The 23,271-nt window shown below is 41.0% G+C and overlaps 1 protein-coding gene across 2 annotated transcripts in view; it reads right to left on the bottom strand.

Annotated features, from left to right (window-relative positions):
• Positions 1–4,915: 4,915 nt before the first annotated feature.
• Positions 4,916–23,271, bottom strand: part of prkcbb (protein kinase C, beta b) — a 105,728-nt gene continuing 87,372 nt past the window's right edge. The window contains exons 16-17 of one of the 2 annotated variants that reach the window (XM_057345021.1): positions 19,446–19,586; positions 4,916–6,922 (exon numbers count right to left, since the gene is read on the bottom strand). In XM_057345021.1, the coding sequence (XP_057201004.1) occupies positions 6,764–6,922; positions 19,446–19,586 (300 nt within the window). In that variant the 3' untranslated portion in view covers positions 4,916–6,763. The other variant, XM_057345020.1, reaches the window with a different exon arrangement.

Genomic DNA, 23,271 nt, shown 5'->3' with positions numbered 1-23,271 from the left:
GCAATAAGCCCCAAGAAGCAGTGGGTTACTGAGGTATTTTATAACGGCTTAGAACTCCGCTCAGCCAATCAGAATCAAGGACCAGAACTGACCGTTTTATAATATAATAATATACTGTAGATTTTTTATGTAATTGGGCCAACATGTTCATTTCTTAAATTACAAATGAACTGAAAATGTTTGAAATTGATATATAAATAAATAAAGCAGACAATAAGAGCTCATAATATAGGAACTAAATTCTGCTCAAACACTCAGTGAGACCTCAAGAAAAATATGTTTATTGTTATTGTTGTTTTCTATTAATAAGGCAAAACATACAAAAACATAACATCAGTTTAACCCCAAGTCCCAGCACAGGGCACCCTCAGTTATGGGTATCAACCATGGAGTCTGTCATCATTTGTGCTGTGTACTGACCCTAGACTAAACACACATGCTGCAGTATTGCTCAAATTCATCCCTGTCAACTGCAATGGATGAGGTTTCTGAACAGCCTCTGGTGCAGTGGAGCATCACAGGCCAGACCACAGGAGAATTGCACCACCATTCATTAGAACCACAGAAGTGGAGGGTTTGGAAACAACTTTTCGGAGAGACAATAGGGATTTACATATTTCTACAATATAGAGGTTATTCAATACAACACCCATGAGGATCTATATAGGCACCAACAGGAGCACTTCAAAAACAATTAAATGCAGAATAATATTTTTAAGAAACCCTCAAAGACCCAATAATTGATATGTATGATGTTGTTTTCCTCTTAAAAGTGTTTTAAGGAAACCATTGCTAATAAAACCACAATGCTCATGCAAATATAACTCCTGTATTTTCATCTCAGAAAGCTCTCTAAAGCTTCATTAGGTTACTTGAATAGGAGTTTTTCTGTGATTTACAGAATAGCATCCGTTGTGTGAAAAATATTAAGAATGACACGTAAAGCCCATTGCTGCAGTTTACAGCATTCGAAAACAAACCATCTCTTGCAGGTTTGGATTTTTTTAAATGTTTAATCACAAGCATGATGGGAATGAAAGAAAACAAATATTCCAGACAAGACACTAATTTGGAAGATTACTTAAGTCTGTTAACAATGCCTCAGTAGGCAGAAACCATGTTAGAAAATTAGCTTGCCAAGACAGCCTATACGTGTCGTGATACATTTCAATGTTATACACAGATTTATTAAATGTGTATTGAAAATATCAAAATATTAAACTGATGTTTCCGAGAGCACTCTCAGACTTTAAGTTTTGTGCAATGCCTGTACATTTACAAGTTGTCAGCACGCTTCATTACAAACAGCCACTACCTCGGAATGACTAATGGTTATAATGATAGCGTGATAATGAAGCAGTTTTCGCGCCTCACAAGGTTATGATGAAAGGAACCGTGGAGATAAAAGAACGAGAGCTGAAAGGATACAGGTAAAATGTTTCCAAACATCCCCTGGGAACGCAAGCCACAGACACCAAAGTCCCAGCATGTCAAAATGAGCAGAAAGAAGCCGCGACACAGACACAAAGCACAGGAATCTGGGGGAGGGGTTGATATGGACAGACAGCGAGCGATGTGGCTGCAGATCGGAACGGTGATGGTGAGTGACAGCTTCAAACAGAAGGAGGAAAGTTCACACAGGGATGAAAGGACACTTACATAATCACAGGCTGGATATGATCAGGCTCTACCTCACTGCCTCTACAGCACGAGCTGCTGTCGGAGAGAGAACTACATAAACATGAAGAATACCAATTAAATGCGCCGGAAAGTTTATGACTCCTCAGAGAGGGGGTAGAGAAGACAAAGGCAGGCTTCTTGTGGTGTATTCCTTCGGAATAACTTATCTCTTCATTCTGTACTGTGGGAAATATTTATAGACTAAAAAAAGTTTCCTGTGAAGTTTTCTATATTTGATGAGTGTTTTATTATTCAAAAGCGCCGAGCTATACCGCCTTCTCTGAAGATTACCATTGATTGACAAACATGGGTGTGCAAAGTCAAGTAATTACTGTTCTCAGTTTGGGAGTTGTGAACTAGACCCCTATAAAACATCAGTAATTATCAGTTCCCCGTAATAACTTCCCAGATGTTTCTTTGCTGATCGCAATAGCGTAAAGGAGCGTTTCTCTCCATCTTTACCTCGCGCAATTCCCTCGAGCAGGCGGTAAATAGCAGTGCGTTAGATTGAGATTGTCAAAGGACCGTTCAGCCGGCTGAAGTCAGACCAGGTTAAATCATCTCAGCGGGTCCGTGATGATGCGGCACTATTGAGTTTGCGGGAAGAGAGGGCAGTGGAGGGGCACGACGCACGAGCCACTGAAACGGAACAAAACGTCCGCGAGCAGCATCTCGCCGCAAAATAGGCCTACGACTAATATATGAGCACATCGACGGAAGAGGAGAACACTTTCATCCATCTGGGGCCGTGTGAGGGCAAAAGAGATGTTAGATAATGATGCCTATAGAGTCATAGAGATACTATATCTTCCATGCAACGTGTTGCAAAAGCAAATGGACTGTTTTCTCTAAATTTCTCCACCGTGTTGCTTTGCTCACAGAGGAGAGGGCAGCACATCGCCCTCCGCCCCTCCCACGCCACGAATCTATGACTGACTGCACACACAGGCGGCATGGAAGATCCCTGGAGCCCCATGTAATAACTCTCCTGGCTTCATTAGCTCCACGCGGGCCCGCATGCTTGTTTTCATTAAAACAGGAGATTGCTTTTTAAATTGTTTTACCTCTATAAGACAGGGCAGCCGGACCACTTATCACAATTAAAGAAAAAAAGCACGACTCTCGCTCCGTCTCTGCGAGTGCAACCACATCCAATAAATCCTTCCGTCATGCTTTCTCCTAAACGTTTTCCAAGATCCAGCGAATTAAATAAATATCAGACGCCATGCTTTTCGTCGTTCTCTGAGGAGAATATCTCGCGCGCTCTTTTCTGCGCCTCGGCGTTGGCCGTGCGCGAGAGAGCAAATTGTTTCGCAGTTAATTAGGGATTTTCTTTAAAAGCGAGAACAAACAGCGCACGGAAACAACACTAATTGAGGAAGAACAGAACGAATTCGAATCAATAGCGGCTTTTTCGACGTTTGCTGTGTAGGGGGAGAACTGAGGTGGTGGGGGAAATGGGAGGGGAGCCACCGCTGGGATGTAATGCACGCGCCATGCACCCTACACTGCTTTAATTACATCCCATGCAAAAAGAGGGAGAGGGGGCGCGTCTGTTGGCCTGTAAATCTCGCTGCAGGAGTCTGCTAGGGTGTCATTAGAGGATGGATAGGGGGCCATTGCGCAGCCCTTTAATGGCAAAGCGTGAGTGCCGCGCTCTCTGACGCTACAATGATACGTTGGGGAGACAGCGGTTTTGCGACTATAATAAGAGAGGCTAGGCTGTATGGAGGGTAATTACATTAGCAACAGGGATGGATGCGGATAGGTGAGAACGTGGCCAACCTGGCGTGGATATATTAGCATCTGTTTCGGATGTACTAAGCTGATTGCATTAGTACGTAAGTGGGGGAGGATGTATGGGAATCTCTCTCAAATTGTATGCTGATAAATGACTTGTGGGATGTAGTCATTAAGAACCTTATTATTCCATAGCAAGCTTTACTTTGCTGACTGTCCTCTCCCATATGTTCCCTTTTATTTTTTAAGGCCAACTTCACTCTTCAGATGGCAGCTTCTTTGTCACAGGGGATGATTTTAATTGGATTTTTTGAAACCTCCGAAAGAAAAAAGAGAGAATGGAAAAGATCAGAACACACAATGCCTTTGAGGCACATAATGAGCTGTTGTCAAAGGCAAATAATTTCATTAGCTGTCACAATGAAAGCTATGGCAAAAATGCCCACTCATCACCATGCCTCAGAGAACGCACCCACCAGCATGGTGTCTTGAGGCTGTATCTGTGCTCAAATGAAACCCTTCATAATCTCATGTGCTCACATACAGCGCAGCTAGAGCATCATCATGATTCTGACAGGAAGAGGAGGAGAGCTGGGTAATTGTTCTCATTGGTCGTAGTGTGTGGAGGATCTTGCAAGAGTGTTTTTCGCACAGATTTGGAGAGCTGGATGCTTGAAATCTTGAAGGATCACATCATGTGGAAGTCAGCTCTGAGTAATGGCAGGTCAGGGGAACAATTTGCGTCCGCAGATTGCCCGGCGACTCCGGTCTCATTTCCCAAACATGAATTTCTTCGGAATGATAAGATGGACCTTTTCTTTGCCAGAAGACATCATCTGCTTGGCAAAATGCTCCGCTCAATAAACTTCAATAAATTCAGTTCAATAAATGTCCGTTTACATGTGACTCCAAAATAAATCTAACATTAACAGAAGTAAGCAGTGTAATAAAAGAAAATAAATAAACTAGATGTGTGATAAGAAATAACAAAGTTCAGCTGCACGTGCAAATCATCTAACCCTTTTACGGTCTTACACTTTAAACTTTTATATTTAGCTTTTATGCTATGAGAATTTTTTTTGATTGGTGTCCATTTAGTGCCATACAAACATTTTTAAAACCATAAACTAGATTGCAAAACTTTAAGAGTTAAGAGTGCTGTGGGAAAACCCTGAATTGTCCAATATCTTTCTATAGATTGTGACATCAAAACAGACTTTAAAAAAAATTAAATGAAAAGAAATTAAAAAATGAATGAAAGGATAGGCGGTGTAAGAATTTCATGGAAATGATAGAGGTCACTACAGTGGACAGCTATCAAAAACACTAACCCATTTCTTAAAAAAAAAATGGAAAAGTGGAAAATATATGTTCAAATCTTGCTTTTTATGCCCTATAACGATAAAAACACAAAAGAAACTGACTGAGGTTATAATTTAGGCATGAAAGGGTTAAACACCAATAAGAGGCTTAGTTATAGAAACCAGACAAAATGCAGGTTTACATTGAATATCTGTATTATAAATAAAACATATTACATATTCTCTCATAAGTACATCAATAACTTACAGCTTTAATGGTTTATCTAGTGTCTCATCCAGTATCTATGTGTTTATGATGTCTGAGACATCTCCCCCTTCCTCCTCTGTATCTTTGATCCCTGGAGCTGACCCACAGTCATAAACAGTTCGGCTGGCAATTAAGCAGACATTCCGTGTCTTTAAGCCTGTGAAATTTTCCGTTTAAATCACCTTCGCGCTCCAGATATATGCCTTTCTCTTCGCTTTTTGATAATTGTCCGATCAATACGTATCTTAAGTTTGTACGGAGTGAATGGGTCTCAGACAGCATTATGGGATAGCACTACTGAGCCACACAGCGAGTATAAAATGAAGGCTACTGACACTTAGCCCAATCAAAACACTGCAACTGTTTACCTCACATAGACGCCACCGCTACACACACACACAGCATTAGAGAGGTTAGCATCTGTACAAGAGCAGGCAGAACAGATCAATCCAGCTCCGCTTATTCAGGAGAGAGAAGGCTTTCGATTTATGTGTATCTAATCCCAAAGTCATTTTCATTAGAGGTTTCACCAGCGAGTGTACAGGTATTCTACTGCGAGTTGCACATGATGTTTACTTACTAAAATATAAGCTATAGAATATACAACAATGTGACAAATTAGACCGTTAGTGTTGAACATGCATTGTTTTGGAGAAACCTTACAGATGGCTCACCTTTTATCTTTTACATGAATCAGATGGGAGCTAAGAAATAAATATTATTTCAAAAAGTGCTTAGTTACATTATATACACAAAGCCTATGACTCATCAGTGCACATAGGTGGTGGATTCAAATCACATTGCTATATATTATATGATTGATCTAGAACGAGCATTCAGAAATGCCAGTATGATTTTTCCGTGATTGAACACCAGAGTCTTTTTGTCTGAATGATAGATACATCCACAAGTATTATGCCTAGAGGATAAACAAACTATTGGAATCATGCAAATTAAGCATTGGAAATCACAGGGAATAGACGCGGATGCCGAAGTCCCTCTGAAAATGGCACATTGTGTTTCCTACAAGGTGCATAGATACACAGTTATGTACTATTAGAATTCTGTATTGCAAGAGTGTATTTGATCTATTCAGCTGTTTCTAATCCCCGTCCTTGAGGATTCTGGAATATGAACTAGTAGCTTAACAAATCCCCGCTCTTCCGAAATCCAGTGATATGCATCCTTCCGGAAACACGGCGTTATGAATGATAATGACATTTTTACGTTGCGACCATCTTGACATTTTTCTTCCACGTTTGTTCCCTCTTCCTGAATGCCTCAACAGTGAGACTGACTTTTGCCCGGGATTCGCCAATTAACACATGGGAGCCCCTGCTCGAGTCAAGAGTGGGAGATAATAATTTTTTGGTATAATGGGTTTAAGCCAGTGAATTAAACATTAGCTCAGTATAAAGCTCGCTCAAACAGAGACCAAAGCGGGGGAAAATAATGAACTGCAAATAAATAATTGAAGGCGGCATTGTTGTTCTTCAAATTGCTCACTTGGGGTTTGTCGTGTTTGTTCCTAGTTTGTTGCAAAGGCTGCGTTTACAGTTGTATAAACACCAACGCCAAACGTCATCCCTAAGCGAGATTCAGCCAGGAAGAGGGAAACGATTGCATTCTCGTGATTCCGTCCCTTTAGAAATGTGGTGGTCCACCTGAGCCCTTTGGTAAATCCTGTTACAGTAATATGAGTGAGCGTTCACAACCCTGAGCATACATGTCACACACATACAGGCAGACAGTGATACATGACCAGCAGTCTTGTTTAACCCTGAGAGGGTGCGACATATTCCGGGTTGGTGTAGGAGAAGCCCAGGAACTCGTCCTGGTCCAGATTCATGATAAATAACTTGTCTGTGGGAGTGAACTCCACGGCCATTTTAGTGAACTCCCGGTCAAAGTTGCAGGTGTCCCGACTGTTTCGCTAGAAAACAGAAAGGAAACAGGGGTTAGAGGCTTTTTCTATACACACGGACAATGCTGCAATAGTCATAAAGATTTGTGAAAGATTTTTGAAAATATACCTCCAAAGTCTTGAGATCTTAAATCGATACTTCGCCAAAAATGCAAATTCTGTCATTATTTACCCTCAAACCTACATGATGTTATTCTCGACACATTAAAGATAAACGTAAGGAAAACGTGGCCTTACCCTGCTGTTACAAGCAAAGAGCTACATAGGGAATCTAAAAAAAGTACTTTTATGTTAGGCAGAGAAAAGGAAACGCATATAGTATACAAGTTAGGTTAAGGAAAAATGACAGAATTTTCATTTTTAGGTGAACTATTCCTTCAAGAGACTCTGAGCTTTTAATTTCACAATTTAGCTTGAACTAAAAAGCTGATGAAAAATGCACCCCGAGCAGAAAGCCCAGCTGTGTATAAGGCAGAAGATATTGTAACACAAGTGCTTTTCTAAGACGTCCAGGCCACTGATGAGACGCATCTTTCTCTGACGCTCCCCATCCACGGATCGCTGATGCGTCGACACCGTTTCTTTTATGAGATGCTTAAGCGTAGGCACTGCTGGCCATTCTCTATCTCTGGCTTTCTCTCTGAGAGGAGTCTAAATGAAAGGGGCAGACGGTTTGTTAGGCCTACAGGCCTGTTCTTACTGGGAGAATTCCTCTCTGCTGTGGCCTTGTGTGCCAGAGCGCCCGAGGGAAGAGCCAGTCCGGCTCAAAGGACACACGCACTCAAACGCACTGAGTGGGAGGACAGAGGGAGAGAGAAAGCGAGAGAGTAGGATGAGAATGGAAAACAGGGTGGGGGTAAGGTGGGTCGGAGGCAGAGCGAGGAACGGAGAGATTGAGACAGAAGGTGCGAGAAAGTGACGTGGGGGGGAGGGGTGTGGAGGAATGGGCTTCTCTGGGGGTCCACATTGGTAATGCACTGCTTGGCAATGTAAATCCACGAAGGCAACTGTGAAGGGAGGGGCCGCACTCAATATGCTAAGCAACGGTGAAGCGAGAAGCTACCGCAACGCAAACACTGTGATCCTCGCGAGTACACAAACATGTATGTAAGCGCTAAGCTGTGTTGTCTCAGAAATGGGTTCTGTAGAGAGTTGTTATTTGAAATGATGAAAAATTGTTATTCTTGAGAGAACAGCCTTACATTGGTGTATTAAGGTCAATGCTTAAACAAAATCAACCAAAGCATAGAGAACGCTCACAACGGAACAATATATAACTCATAACCTTAAAGGGATAGTTCATCCAAAAATACAAATTCGGTCATCATTTACTCACCTTCGAGTTGTTCCAAATCTGTATAAAATTATTTGTTCTGATGAACACAGAGAAAGATACCCTATGTAGAAGAATGCTTATGACTACCATAGCAGGAAAAATTACATCTTTTTTTGTTCTATTGAACACAAAAGAAGATATTTTGAAGAATGTTGGACAGCAAACAGTTCTGGGGTACTTTTGACTAGCATTGTCATTTTTCCTGCTATGGTGTCAATGGGGTCCAAGAACTGTTTGGTTACAAGCATTCATCCAAATATCTTTCTCTGTGTTCAACCAAACAAAGACATTTATACTGGTTTGGAACAACTAGAGAGTGAGTAATTTATGACAGCATTTTCATTTTTGGGTTAACTATCCCTTTAATCGTAGGCTACCGTACATCTACTCGGATAATACGAGCAAAAATGAAGCCTGTCTTGGAAAAAATGCAATCCAGTTAAGTTATTATTTCCACCTAAATAATTCAGCTTTCTGGTCAATGGTGGGCCTGAGGGGATTGTGGGAAGTGCAGAAGTGCTCTGCATTAAAACATACATTCAAGTGCGGTTTGAAGCCAATAGACTAACAAAGGGAAAGCTGCGAGATCTTATTTTATTTCAGACAAATTCTCTGTTCGGAATGCTAACGCCTTGGAATGACAAGAACAAAATAATACGCTTTCAGGTGAGGAAGACAGAAAGAAAAATGAGAGTGCCATCAAAGCACAGCAAGAAAGATTAACAAACAACGAGGAGCGCAGATGCAGAGAAGACATATGACTCCAAATATTGATATGCAGATCACATCAAACCAGAGCAGTACTGGAAGAGAGAGAGAGATGGAGAGAGAGGGTCCAGGGGAGCGTTTGAGATCTCCTGGCACTGTGCACATGGAAAAACAGCTCCAGACAAGAAGAACAGGGAGGACAGGAAGAAGATATATGATACTACAACAGAAGCACGTTTCCTACCTTGTGTCCATTTGCTGGATCAAACACACCACAGTACAGCGAAGCACACAAACTCCAGAGCGATGGCCACGAGATTACCTGGACTCTCAGGAGCCAGACAGCTCGGAGGAAAATGGCACTGGCCACTGGCATGGAAACCTCAGGATTGTGGCTCAATGTGGGTTTCAATTAGTTTTAATTCTAGTCATCAGATTTAATTATTATACAGAGAATTATGAAGATGTGTGTACAGTTCACTATTATAGCAAACAAGATATTAAATAAGACCAGATGGAGTTTCAAGTTAAAGGGATAGTCCATCACATAATGAAAATTCTTTCGTCATTTACATTTTCATGTTGTTTCAAACCTGTATGACTTTCTTCTGCAAAACACTAAAGAAGATATTTTGAAGAATACACGGGCACCCATTGACTTCTATTGTATAGACACAATAGACATTTCTCAAAATATCTTCTTTTGTGTTCTGCGGAAGAAATAAAGTAATACAGGTTTTAAACAACATGAGGGTGAAAGGATATATAAGACAGTCGGGTCCACATGTATGAGACCACATTGAAAATTTGGGGTTTAAAATCTGTAAATAAACATAGATTTATGATTTTATTCAAATTAAAGTTATATATTTATTAATAAAGATGCAGCAGCATCAAAGCATTTCATGAGTAATCTCAGACCTTTGGACTCTCCTGAATAAGATCTATAAAAAAGTGCTACACTCCGATATTCAAATCCTGTTTACTCATACGTCCACATTTAGTTACCCAAGTTGGCAAATATGTTGCGGTGCTGGTTACCAGGTACTGTAAGAACTGAAAAATGCTGCATTAAATCATTCAAGCATTAAAGCATCCAACAAAATGTGTCACCCTAAACCGTCACTGAAGGATAAATGACACTAATTAGAGATGAATGATGGTCCAAAATAGTCTCAGTTGACAGGAACATCCATGCTAGCTTGCCATGCTGATGCCTGGCCAGTGCCATTCTGTGTCGATTAGATACAGGTCTGTTTGACAAAATGAGATTAGCAGGAAAACACAGAGCATCATTAACACAGGGTATGGACATGGAAGTATAAGATGTTGGTGGATACGAGACGCACGACAGCACAACAAGAGAAATCTACCCTGACGACTTTTAAAGATGCTTCACCAAAGCGGATCTGAATATACAGTTTGGCCTGGGGTTCCTCACAGATAGGGTTGGAGACGCTCCCTCCGAAGGGGAACAATAATAAAAAGATGAGACACCCTCTGTTAATCCAAGGTGTTCGTTTTGCCAATCTTTAATTCCAATCGAGATTCTGTAATTTTGTGCGATACTAAGGCACAGAGCTTTCCATAAAGGAGCGGATTAGCGGCGAGCTGATGTCAGCGCGAGAAGAGAACAGCGGTATCAAACGCTGACCTGTTTTCGGCTGATAAGCCGCACACACTCGCTGCTAACCCACTCGTTTAATTTGAGGCTGCGACATTCAGAATTAATTAACATTTGTGTGGAGCAACAGACTCAACTGTACTCTGCGTGGAACACAGATTAACACAAAGTTCAGAGCATCGCTGGGACAGAACAAATATTCAATCCCAGACAATAACAGCGGTGCGCGTTTAATATTGTCCCTGGCCTTTAACATACAGTATAAAGATAAAAGATTAATCTGTCTAATCCAATCATTTACTGCTTAACAAAACTGTAGTTGTTTTCCAATTCCTTTTTAAAATGGCATTCGACCGACATTTAATGCAAGCCGAATGTTTAATAAGGGGAGTAAAGCAATATGTCAGACTAAGTTTTCACCCACCCATGAATTCTCGTGTATGTTCTTCTCACATGTCATCCGCTGAATGATAGTGGAACAAGATGAAATGTTCTCATGTTAAGTGGCAGGCATGAAATATGCAGAGCTTAGCGTGGGCACGTGCAGCACACCGTCCAAGATTTCATACAGCAATGCTCCGAGCAAAATTTACAAGGCTTTTTCTGTGAAGCACTTCAGAAACATACAAATGATGCTTTATGTGATCAAATCAAATTTTGTAATTTCAAGGTCGTGTACACTCAAATTGCATTGAGGAAAACAAAGCGACACCAAAACAAAGGCTATTGATGTTTTAGTTTTATTGCAATGTATACTGTTTTTTTTGGAAAATACTTTGGCACAAGAAAAGCACTGAAGAAGTATGATTTAAAGCACACACAGATATTAAGAGCGATCGCTGTAACACTAGACTAATATGTTATAATAATGCTAACCTATGGAATCACAGTTCACAGTTATTCATGCATTAGTCTTGCACATTATAGAAAACACAGAAATCTTCCATAAACGTCCACTCTTACCGTCGTCTAATTTAAAATACTGACCACATACAATTCACAAACTTTAAGAACATTTGACACATTTTATACATGTGTTTGCTTATATTTAGACAAATAAAAAAATATCAAAGCCCTACACGGAACTGCTTTTACACGATATTTTGGCAGAAATGACAAGTGTCTTAAATATGACGTACATTTAATAGTTTTGAGTATCATATTCACTAATTTATGACTAACGTGGGTTAGAAACTATTATAGAGGTTATCCGTTCCCTGAAATCCAACGATGAAGATATGCTATGAAGCCCCAGTGGATTCCAATAAAAGTCAGCACGGATAACCGCTCCAGGAACTCTGATGTCGGAGAGGATCTGACCCATTTCTATGGATGTGTGGCCCTATTCCAGTTCCAGTGATAAGGTTTCTGCTGTTATTACTGACATAAACAGCGCTTGTGCTTCTGGATCTACAGCACAGTTGCATCAGACCCCTCAACAAAACCCGTGCCGCTCGCTGGCAGAACCGTGTGCATTAAATCAGGGTACCCAACCAGCCCTTTTAAACCCGTTAACACAACAACTGCCAGCTTCAACGAACTCCCATTGTCCCTGATGAGCAATGTTTACATGCTTGAAATGTTTTACTCTCAATATGAAGTTATGCCTTGTAATCGTGCGCTAAAAAAAATCCATATGGTGCATATTGTTGCATATAATACTGTGTTCTATGGATGCTGTTATACACTTCACATAACAACAAGACAGTTTTGATACCTCATGAGGTTCATCGCAGATCTCTATTGACAAAATTCAAGTCGAAGCTATACAGCATGATAAATCCCTACTAGACTAATTTGCTCATGCACAATCTCTATGAACCGAGGCATAATTTTAAGATATTACCCATGGGTGACCGCTCATTGTAAACCACAATGGTGCTAAAAGACGGCTGCAGAATTCATACGTATCAGCAGAGTAGATTGATAAAATAATATTGGCTGGATCATAGCATTGGGATTGGAAACGGTAATTCATATCCAACGTATGGGTCAGTCTTAGTGCAAATGAGTGTAAATGCTATTGGCTGTAGGTTAAGTCACGTCTGATATTAGCACTTGTTGTCATACGTATCTCTCACGTCTGTAGGAAGAGGTAGATGATGAATAACATGCCTCTCGATAATCTGGCTGAACTTTAAGCAGTGCCTAAATCAGAAGACAAAACCCGGAGAGCCGACGGGAATCCGTTGCAGGAGACTCGCTTCCTTTATGTAGGACCTACTGGAGACCCTGGAGGGAGTTTTCGCTGATGGTGAGAGATGATCAGGCAAGAGAAGCAGATCGCTAAAACATTCAGGCACAAGCTCGGTTTACCTACATCCAAACATACACGCAAACAGCCGGGCATACTATAAAATGGACTCATGCTTAAAAAAAACTTTGGTCATTTGTTTTGTTAATAACCTGCCTGTACAATGCAAGTCATTGACCGGGGTTAAGAAATAGCGACCAAAAAGTGGATTAGGGTTTACTATAGAGTTAACAAAATAAAATGGCGGGCAAACATAACCCTCATGCAAAAACAGTTTGCATTCTTGTGATATCTGGAAACAGGCAATAATAGCCGGAGGCAAAAACAACTATAAAATCAGCACAATATCACTATCACAAAGGCTGGTTTGAGGAGCGAAGGCTAGCCATTATGCATCTCAAGAGTCATGCACCTTAGTGCAAATGGCTATATCTGAACACCCATGGTGATTGAACAGATGCAATCTAAAGGGCAATTTACAAGAGATCTATGCACTACACGGCACATTCAGGAAAGAAGTAGCATAAAACTAGTATAAAGACGGCCAAAGTGCAAAAAGGCCTCTAGATTCAAAACGCTTCTCCAGTGTGGATACATTCAATAGAAGGTTATGAAAGCCGCAGCGAGACTAATCTTAATAAAATGGCATGCACGTGGAATGATGGGTTAGTTTCGGAGCGTGGCTGATTGTTTATATACATATACATACCAGTTTCATGGCGTATATTGCACATAAACATATATGATGAGTGGGGGTTGATGGAGGGTTTGGTTAGTTTTGGGGGTGGAGGGGGTTGCCCTTAACTCTGGGCTTCTATGACAGGGTATTCGAGGTTTATGAAGGAAAAGCCCCCGAACTCGTCTTGGTCGAGGTTCATGATGACCTCCTGGTCTGGAGGGGTGAGAACCGGAGGATGGCGGGTGAAAAAGCGGTCAAAGTTCTCTGCATCCCGTCCACACTGCAGGAGGAAGAGAAGAACAAGAGAGGCATGTGATGGATGCGGGGTGATGAACATGATCATAAAGACAGAAGAAATAAGTAAAAGAACTGAACAATCAGATGCACAGAGAACAAATATAGTTATGCCAGTGGATATAAATGCAATGGATGTGATTGTTGAACAGTTTTGGATGTATGATGTATTGACTGTTCCAAAACCTACTTTGTTGTCTTCCGACTACACAGGCATTAAAGTTCTATTTATTTGGGCTAGTGAATGTATTCCCAATAGTCAGAGAGAGTAGACTCTCAATTGATTTCAATATATTTTGGCATTAGCATGCTGCTAGGCTATCATTGTAACTCTAACAGAGGGTATATGCACGTGTCGTCACTTTCCCACGTGAGCACGCCGGAACGCGCCTGCTTGAGTGGTAAAACACTTGGCAAAATGAATGGTTACAATATCATTAAACGCATTTCCGCGCAACATTTGGGTGTCTAAGAACACCTGATTCCTTTGTAATTCATAAGGTAGCCGTAAGGATCACCGTTGAGTCCAGCTGCTTGTAGTTTCAGCAAGTAATTGTGTGTTTTAGTCCCGGTTTTTGTTCCTCCTATTGAAATGCAGCCATTTTGCCTTAGTTTTACCACTCAAGGGAGCGTGTCCCGGCGTGTTCACGTGGGAAAGTGACGTCAATGCATACCCTCTATAGGCTTCAAAAAACACATGGCACAAACAAATTCTTGGCAAAACAGTCCATTTCTTCATTAGGCAGCTCATCCAGTTGTGGAACAGAACCAGTTTGGATAATTATTCATGTATGAAGGCATGTGTAAGACCCCGGACATTCACACTGACACATGAACATGTTTCAGATGTTAACGGCATGTTAACATGTAATTCTTGAAGCTTTTAACAACAACAGTAAAACAACAACACCACCACAAACACATAAGCTTCAGTTCAAATGTCAGTTTTGAAATTCCAATGTTCTTTTGCACTTCAAGTGACATTTCAATAGCTAGCTCATCAGAAGGGTTAGAAAACAGTAAGTGCATGCACACGAATCTGTAAATGAGAATGAAATTCACATGGGGGAGACCCGTTCACGTGAAGCACGGGTGAGTCGCGGTCCACGGCGATATCAAAACTCACCTTTTAAAGCCATGTAATATTCATGAACAGGACAGTGTTTGGAAATGGAGCAAAGTCAAACCATCAGAACCTTCCAAACCTGGCCAGCTCTCTAATTTTGGCCCATGATAAAGTTGCTTTATCTCTCTGCAGCTTCTCCTTTGGCAAACAACACTGTAGGAGCAGCCACGTTGAAAAAAAGAGGACAAATCCGGCAGGTGGAGAAAGTTAGAGCTGAGATTCCACACACAGCTCACGGTATGACGCCTATCACGATCCATGTGTCACTATTGTGCTATACTACATTCATTAGTAGAGAATGAACACTTGCATTGTACACCAGCTATGTGCAGTATGTGTATTGATTTGTTTCAAAAGCTAAATAACACTTTCTGGGTTCATTCTTTTTATATTTCAGAGTTTAGATCTTGGTAATAGTAATTATCAGCTTTGCCTGTACACGCTCAAAAAGATTGTGTATATAACCATTTCTCTATATTATGGAATTGTAACATGTTCTTTTTTTAACACATTGTGAGCCGCTTTATGTTAATTTTGTGTTAAATAAATAAAAGGGACAACAAAATGTTGTCCTTAACCAGACAAAGCGATTCTTGCTCTGTTCTGTTAAGGTCAGATTGTGTAATGAGCTAATTGGGTGGCCAAGCCACATTTTATATACATTCCAGTCTCTTAAAAATAAAAGCCGTTTACTAACACTTTTAAATAGCCTTTTCCCATTTCTTTGTGTTTTCTTTGTACCATCCATTTTATGGAGTGGAATAAAATGATTTATTCTTTCAGTGGAACAGCTTTCATTACACCGTATAGAATTTCTCCCAAATTTATTTGACAATCAAATTAAATGGGTATTATGTGGAAGTTTTAGGATTTATATTACACACAGTGAAAGTGTGTTATTGTATCAGAGAAAAGGTGATAGTGAAGTTTTAGAGTCGATCCGTTTAAGTACTAACTTTATAAATCTAAATCTAAATAAATCCTAATGTATAACTATTTAATGTAGCTCATGCGTAACAAGGCTCAAATCCACCTCCGGTATGACATATAACAAATAGATGGTTTTATCGGACACACGCGCTGGCCCGAAGTTAACTTCCGGTCTGTGTTTGGTTATAAATTTAATTTATATGAATATTCTATTGTATATTAATTGTATTAAACTAAATTAAAACTACTCAACAGTTATTGCATAATTCATTGCAATGGTCTACCGGAAGTTAAGTTTGGGCCACGTAACGCTTTTTTATGTTGTGGCCGCTTAAACCGTCTAGTGAAATTGAGAAGACATGCAAAATTAAAGAACATCTAATAAATATGATTAAATATCATATCAGCATTTGAAGTTTAAAAGGCAATCTATGAAATACATGGCACTTGTGAATGTTGTCCATTCTCATGATGGATGTTTAAAATGACCATGTTCTTATATTAACCCTTATATTAACCTCAAAATAATCCAACAGCACTGCAATAACCACCTTATTTCTAAGTAAACTGATGCTCTGGTGAAAGAGAGCTAAACAAAAGCTTGAGCCTACTTTATAAAGAAGCCTAATGACCCCATTTTACAGCTTGCTAGCACAATGGCTCTAGGTATGGCTCTGTGTTTTCAGCACTGACTGCAATTTAAATGATTTACAACCATTATGTCTTACATAAGACATAAAATGCAATCAAAACTTGGACTTTCATGGCCAGTCCACTCACCACCTTTAAATTTTGTCAGTGACAAACACAGTCAATTCGTGCACACGCACACGCACACGCACACGCACACGCACACGCACACGCACACGCACACACACACACACACACACACACACACACACACACACACACACACACACACACACACACAGAGTGACAGACAGTGAAGCACTGAGGCATAACATCTGTGTGAGGAAACCATTAAATCACCCATCACAGCATCTGTGTTCGGCTGCATTCAGAAGCCTCTCTAATTTAAACCCAATTAATGGTCCAATGCAGCAGCGGTGTGACCCCTGCCGCCCCACTGCAGACGCAACAGTATTTCTGAATGTGATCATATAAGCTGTGACTCATGGGTCCACCCGCTCTCCGCCTGCACACACCGTGCCACCCAGGCAACTGAACCTACCGAGATTCAGATGACCTGCATCTCATCTGCCCCTGAAAATGGATGCAAAAGCTATTTGGTGTCTTTGTAAAGCCACCTGTCCACAGGCATTACCATCATGGGCGCTGTCTGCTATTGAAGACACACATGACAAATGGTCTGATGACTGCTGTGTTAAACGCTGCCCATTTGCAACTTTCTCTCACGCATGCACACACACTCGCTCTATCGCTCGCTCACACTCCAACTTCTTTTCTGAGAAAAATGCAGCAGCAATGTTTTCCCTGAGCTGTCTCATATCGCTATATGACTGCTGCTCATGGAGATCAAATGAGAGAGGGAGAGTGAAAGAGAGGGAGAGTAAGAGTAAGAAAAAATAAAAGATGGATGGATGAATGGATGAATGAATGAAAGTAAAGAAAGAAAGATGCCAATAGATTGATTGATAGCAAATAAATAAATAATAAGAAAAAAAGAAAGAAAGAAAGAAAGAAAGAAAGAAAGAAAGAAAGAAAGAAAGAAAGAAAGAAAGAAAGAAAGAAAGAAAGAAAGAAAGAAAGATGGGTAGATGGTTCAATGGACGGACAGACAGATAGAAAAACAAAAAGAAAGAGGATGGAAAAGGATGGATAGATAGAAAAAAGAAAGAAATAAAGAAAGATGATGGATAGACGGTTCGATGGATGGATGGACAGACACATAGAAAGACAAAAAGAAAGAAAAAGACGATGGATGGAAGGATGGGCGGAAAGAAAGAAAGAAAGAAAGAAAGAAAGAAAGAAAGAAAGATGATGGATAGATGGTCAATGGTTGGATGGAGGACGGACAGACACATAGAAAAACAAAAAGAAAGAAAAAAGATGATAGATGGAAGGATGGGCAGAAAGGAAGAAAGAAAGAAAAAGAAATAATCGAGGATGGACAGACAGACAGACAGATAGGATGAAAGAAAGAAAGAAGGATGGATGGATAGACAAATAAAGTAAATAAATAAATATGTAGGCTTTATTCCTTCTTCTCCTCCACCCATCATTGTTTGAACAGGAAAAGAGCATGAGGACAGCATGTGTGTGTGAAAGGGTGAAGGTAAGGTGACCATATCCAATCTACACTGACACAGAGAGAGTCCCATGTGACATACAGGAAGTAAGAATGAGCGCTGCTGGCAGCATTCAGACAGCTGCCCTCCTGTAGTTGGCACGACTGGCTGGCACGAGCAGGAAACAACAGTCCATCTGCAGACGCTATAGCCAGAGGAGTTCCACCTAGAGCTGGCTAAAGGCCCAACCAACCAATCAACAGTCACTTCTCACCTGCCACCAGATAATTCAACACCACCAGCAGAGAAGCGAACAGCTCCGTATGGCATCCCTCCTCCCGTTCTGCTCTAACTTGAGCTGTAAAGTCACTCTGACAGTTTAAGGGCCCACGTCCACATTCACCTCCCCTGAGTTTCATTACCTAATCCATGTCACTGCCGTGATCCCTCACCAAACACTGCTGCCACGCTTCATTTAAGAGCCACAGGCCGTGATGTGTAAAGCGACATGCTATTCAAATGATACCCAGTTACCTTCATACGAGATGTTCAGAACCTACTTTGCAATGATGAATTAGTAAAACAATCGAGCAGTCATGTGGGTGACCATCAAGCATGTGGACATCATCACTGAGAGTTTCTCTGACATCAGCATACAATCTTCCATCTGCTGCTACACAGACAGCCAACACGCAATCACACACACACCTGAAAACTCAACTGAACTCGCTTTTCCCTGATGCTCCTTCAACTAACAAGACAATCTGTTCTCATGGAGAACGCTTCTCACGTTCTGAGGCCGGTCTCGGGTTCCGAGTCTGAACGTGAGGTCACAAGGGCAGGCTATGGAGCGCTGCTCTCTTCAACCGCTCGGCCGACGCCTGCTTCATCTGACAGCTCACACACGCACACAAGACGCAGGAGAAACTGTTCTCATTAAGGATCTGACTGAGGCTGACAAACACGGCTCAGCTCGGCCGGAGCTCTGGCTCGCGCAGCGCTAATGAAGCTAAGATGCTACAGTGCGTGTGAGAGACGCTAGGGAGAAGGAGAACGTACTGACTTCTCATTACACCCTACTGCTCCTCAATGCCCTCAAAGATGAAGAACTTGAAAGTTCTTGTCATCTGGGTGCTATAGCAGATCACAATTTGACTACTTTAAAACTAGCTAGTGTCCACTTGTAAGAGTCCAAGAGAGTTGCAAGTTGGAGATTCTGCTTTGTGAACATTCCCTGCTTGTGCTGAAACAACATTCCTGTCAACCAATTATTGCCCTCTGATTTCAGGATTGGGTTTAGATTGCTCCAAGGTGTTTATGTATGTTTTTAGGGTCATGTGTGCGTGTTAGAGGTCACTGGCTGCGACTTACGGCTTTTGGTTTGAATGGTGGCTGAACTTCCTTGCTCTCCAGTTTCTCCCAGTCTATGTAACGAAAGAAGCCATGCTCCTTGATGTCTCGCTCCCCCTCAGGACCGCAGCCCAGACGCTTGCCCGGGTGCTTGGTCATCAGCTGAAACAACACAGTAGGGTTGTCACAATATCATAAACATATCTTGCGATACTATGCCAGCTGGAGTATCACGATACCAAGTAGTATCACGGTGCTGTGCCGTGTTTATGATTCAAATCTACAAAATAAAACAAATTTTCTAATGACACATATCTAGATGAAAACATTTTGTATGTACTATAGGAAACTGTAGCATACTGAATATATTACACCATTACCACACTTATTTAATGTACACTAATATATTTTGTAGCATGAACTAATTGGATAAATTGTAGCAAATACTGTAGTATGCTTTAATATTTACTAACGTGCGACAAATTGAATTTATGCAGCAATGTTTATAAAGGGAAATGTTACGCTTACTTTAAATGTGAAACTAAAGGTGGCGAAATTTTTTTACTGAGTCAGTGAATCATTCAACCCTTTCGTTCAAAACGGCTAATTTATTCAAGACCGAAGCAAGAGTCTTGGCTGAGGAATGACTCACTATTCAGGTCTCCATTACAGATCTGAGCAAAACTTAAGTGATGTTTTCTAAATGTCGATTAAAAATATCGCGTAATGGACAGCGTTTCCATTAAACAGTGTAATGCGAATGAAGTGTATTTTTTTCTTCTCACGATAAGTCATTCTGGCCATACTTCTTCTTTTTAGGTGTTATGGCAGGTTGCAAACAAACATTAGAGGGGCATATTGCCACCTACAGTGATGAAAGAGTGAAGAGAAATGTCTATATTTCCCTATATATTTTTAAAGGACCTCACTGTTCCTAAAAAATCTCTATACTGCACTCACTCTTTTTCTTGCATTTGGGCCATCGTGTAAGATATTACTTAATATGAATTTGCTTATAGTCAATATGTCTCATGTACAGCTGCTTTGTAACAATGAAAAATTGTAAAAGCGCTATATAAATAAATTTGAGATGAATTCCTTGCATCTTATCTTCCCAAATGTTCTTCCCATAGACTGTAAAAAAAGAAGGACAGCGTGACGCCGCTTCCTTCCATTGTAATGAATTGAGCGTACGTCTGACGATGGGCGCTGACATGTTACGCAAAAACGTCAGTTTGGAGCCTGGGCATGCGAAACCCTGTTGCACACCGTTTCCAGGAAACCATAGCAAAACGTTGCACACCGGTTTGAGCTTGAACGTGCCCCTGGTTCTGCCCAAACATACCGCGACGGGTCATGTGACTTTATCGTACACCACGTGACCTGTAAATACGGCAAAAAGTGTTTCCATTGCAGTTTTGCAAACTATGCCTTTATCATATTGCCTGAAAATACACCTCATGCGAGCAGGAAAACTTTTTTGCGATATATGGCAGTTTTTGCTAAACGGATGTGTTTCCATTGGGCGTATTTTCAATATGCGAATTATATTTGCGCCTTTTGAAGGGTAACGTTAATGGAAACGCAGCTACTATTTCATCCGAGTCGTTCGGGATTCACAGCACAGCAAAAAAGTGTTCAAATGAACGTTACTTCCGGCGTTTAAAACAATAGAGCGGCATCGTCAGTATTTTGATGCATTAGCATCGTGACGTTAGCTAACGTAACACTGGTACACCGTGCAAGCACAGAAAAACAACACAGAAACCATGTGGTGTCGGGAAATAATCCCCCCTTTCTGGAAGTTTACTGATAGAACACGGCGCAGATACATTATAGGCAGCAGAAAGTTATTTTATTTTAATCAGCAGCTAACGCACATGTAGCCTCCTACCGAGCTACCAGAACATAGAGCGCTTTTCCACCATCGCGTTGAATCGTTCTCGTTGTTTAATCATTCCACTCCATGCCAGCCAGTACGTAAATGGTTTCATTTTCCACCGCAGGGCTGATAACGGAAATTTTTAGAAAGTAAACACAAACGCGTCACGCGCTGCTTTGGTAACAAAAGAGACTGAGCTATAACGCCTAGACGCGCATTCATTAGCACAATTCAGCACAGTTAGACAACCGTGCCAAAATTCCGAGCCGAGAACAGTTTGCAATCAATCCGTGTCCAACCAGGCTCACGTGGAAACATAACTGTAACCGTTTCAGACTGTGCTTAGAACGGTTCGGCGCGATGGTGGAAAAGCACACACCTGGTGCTATATCACATTCTCTTTTCTTGTTAACAGGGGTGGTACATATAACAGCTGGTCCAATCAGACACCTTAAACATCATCGTGAACCAATAACATTGTTGTGCAACACCACAAACCATTTAAACGACCATTAAATATTCACTGCTGTTAATTAATCCAAAATGTAACAGTTCTTTACATGATATAATGATCAATCAGTGTAATTAATTACTTTAATAATTGTATACTCTGGATTAAAAGCACACATTAACTTCGCTCTAGAGGGTGAAACAATGGCCCAAAAAAAATATTTCCTGCTAACATCTCTCTCACTCTTTCCCCTTCACCGACAGCTGTTTTATTCCCCAGCAGAACATGCTATGTTGAATACAACAAAATCGTTTGGCTATTTTATTCCAGTGAGTGAGTTTAGCGTGTGTGGGAGAGATTAGGCGAGGGGAAAAGCTCAACAACTCGCCGCTTTTTCTTCAGCGCCTCAGTGTGCATGAAAAATTGATGGCAGCAGAGAAAGTCTTTCCAGGCTTGTTGTGAAGCATAGGTGGTGGGGGGTGTGGAGGTCTCTGCTGGCTGCTAGTGCTTTAACCCTCACTGGATCAGGCAGGAACGGGCAGGCTCAGATGAGCTGGGATCACTCAAGCAGGGTTAGATTAATGGCTGAGCCCGCAACACCCACGATGTCGTCTCAATATACTTTTTCCACTGGCCTTTTAAGCTTTAGCATTATTGTCATCATTAATGTATACAAAGTAAAATGTGCAGTGGGTCACATGCTGCTACTGAGACCATCCATCCATCCCTTCTCCATTTCTGCATGAGCACTGATATTTCACAGCCGGCTCGTCCCGCTCTGAACGACAGTCACAGCATAATCTGACAGCACAATTCAAGATGGGCTCTAGAGGCTGACTTAAGACAAAAACACAAGTGACCTGCAGTCTCAGAGTCAAGTCAATCGCGTTATCTCTCCCTCAGCTCACCACACAGAAGTGCTCTTCAGAGAATTCAGCATAGATGCTCTTAAACTTTAACTCTGTGCGTTAGTGACGATAACTCAGTTAGTCACATGAATGACTGACAGCTACAGAAAGCTATGGGAATTTTCGTCCCATCACTGTCCTGTCACATTAGCCTTAGATGGTACGTGCGTGACCGCCGGTTCACTCCCAAAAATAAAAATTCACCTTTGGTTCAGCAAAGAACATTTTTTGTGATCTATAGGGTTCTTTAGTCAGTACATACAGTCCCATATGGAATCTGGCAACTTTCTCCTATTAAAAACTTATAAAATAAAACATATTTTGGCTAAAAAAATCAATAGACCAAATATATAAGATGGCAAATAAGATAAGACAACAGAGCTGAGATAAAACACGTTGTATTGTTATGTAAAAGCACAAACAAATTTAGCCAAAATAAAAAAACTGTTAAGACAAATTTTATGTGGGTCTGGCTATACTGTAGCTCACAAAATAAACATGGCTTTAAAGGGGTCATTCCCCACATGTAGGGGAACACATGTTTTTCTGTGTCTTTGGTGTGTTATAAGTTGCCCATGCATGTATTAGACACGTAAAATTGCAAAA

This window comes from Triplophysa rosa, linkage group LG11 (assembly GCF_024868665.1).
Source record: "Triplophysa rosa linkage group LG11, Trosa_1v2, whole genome shotgun sequence".
In the NCBI taxonomy this organism is placed as follows: domain Eukaryota; kingdom Metazoa; phylum Chordata; class Actinopteri; order Cypriniformes; family Nemacheilidae; genus Triplophysa; species Triplophysa rosa.
Note: the sequence above shows the minus strand (reverse complement) of the source record. Positions and strands in the feature narration are given on the sequence as shown.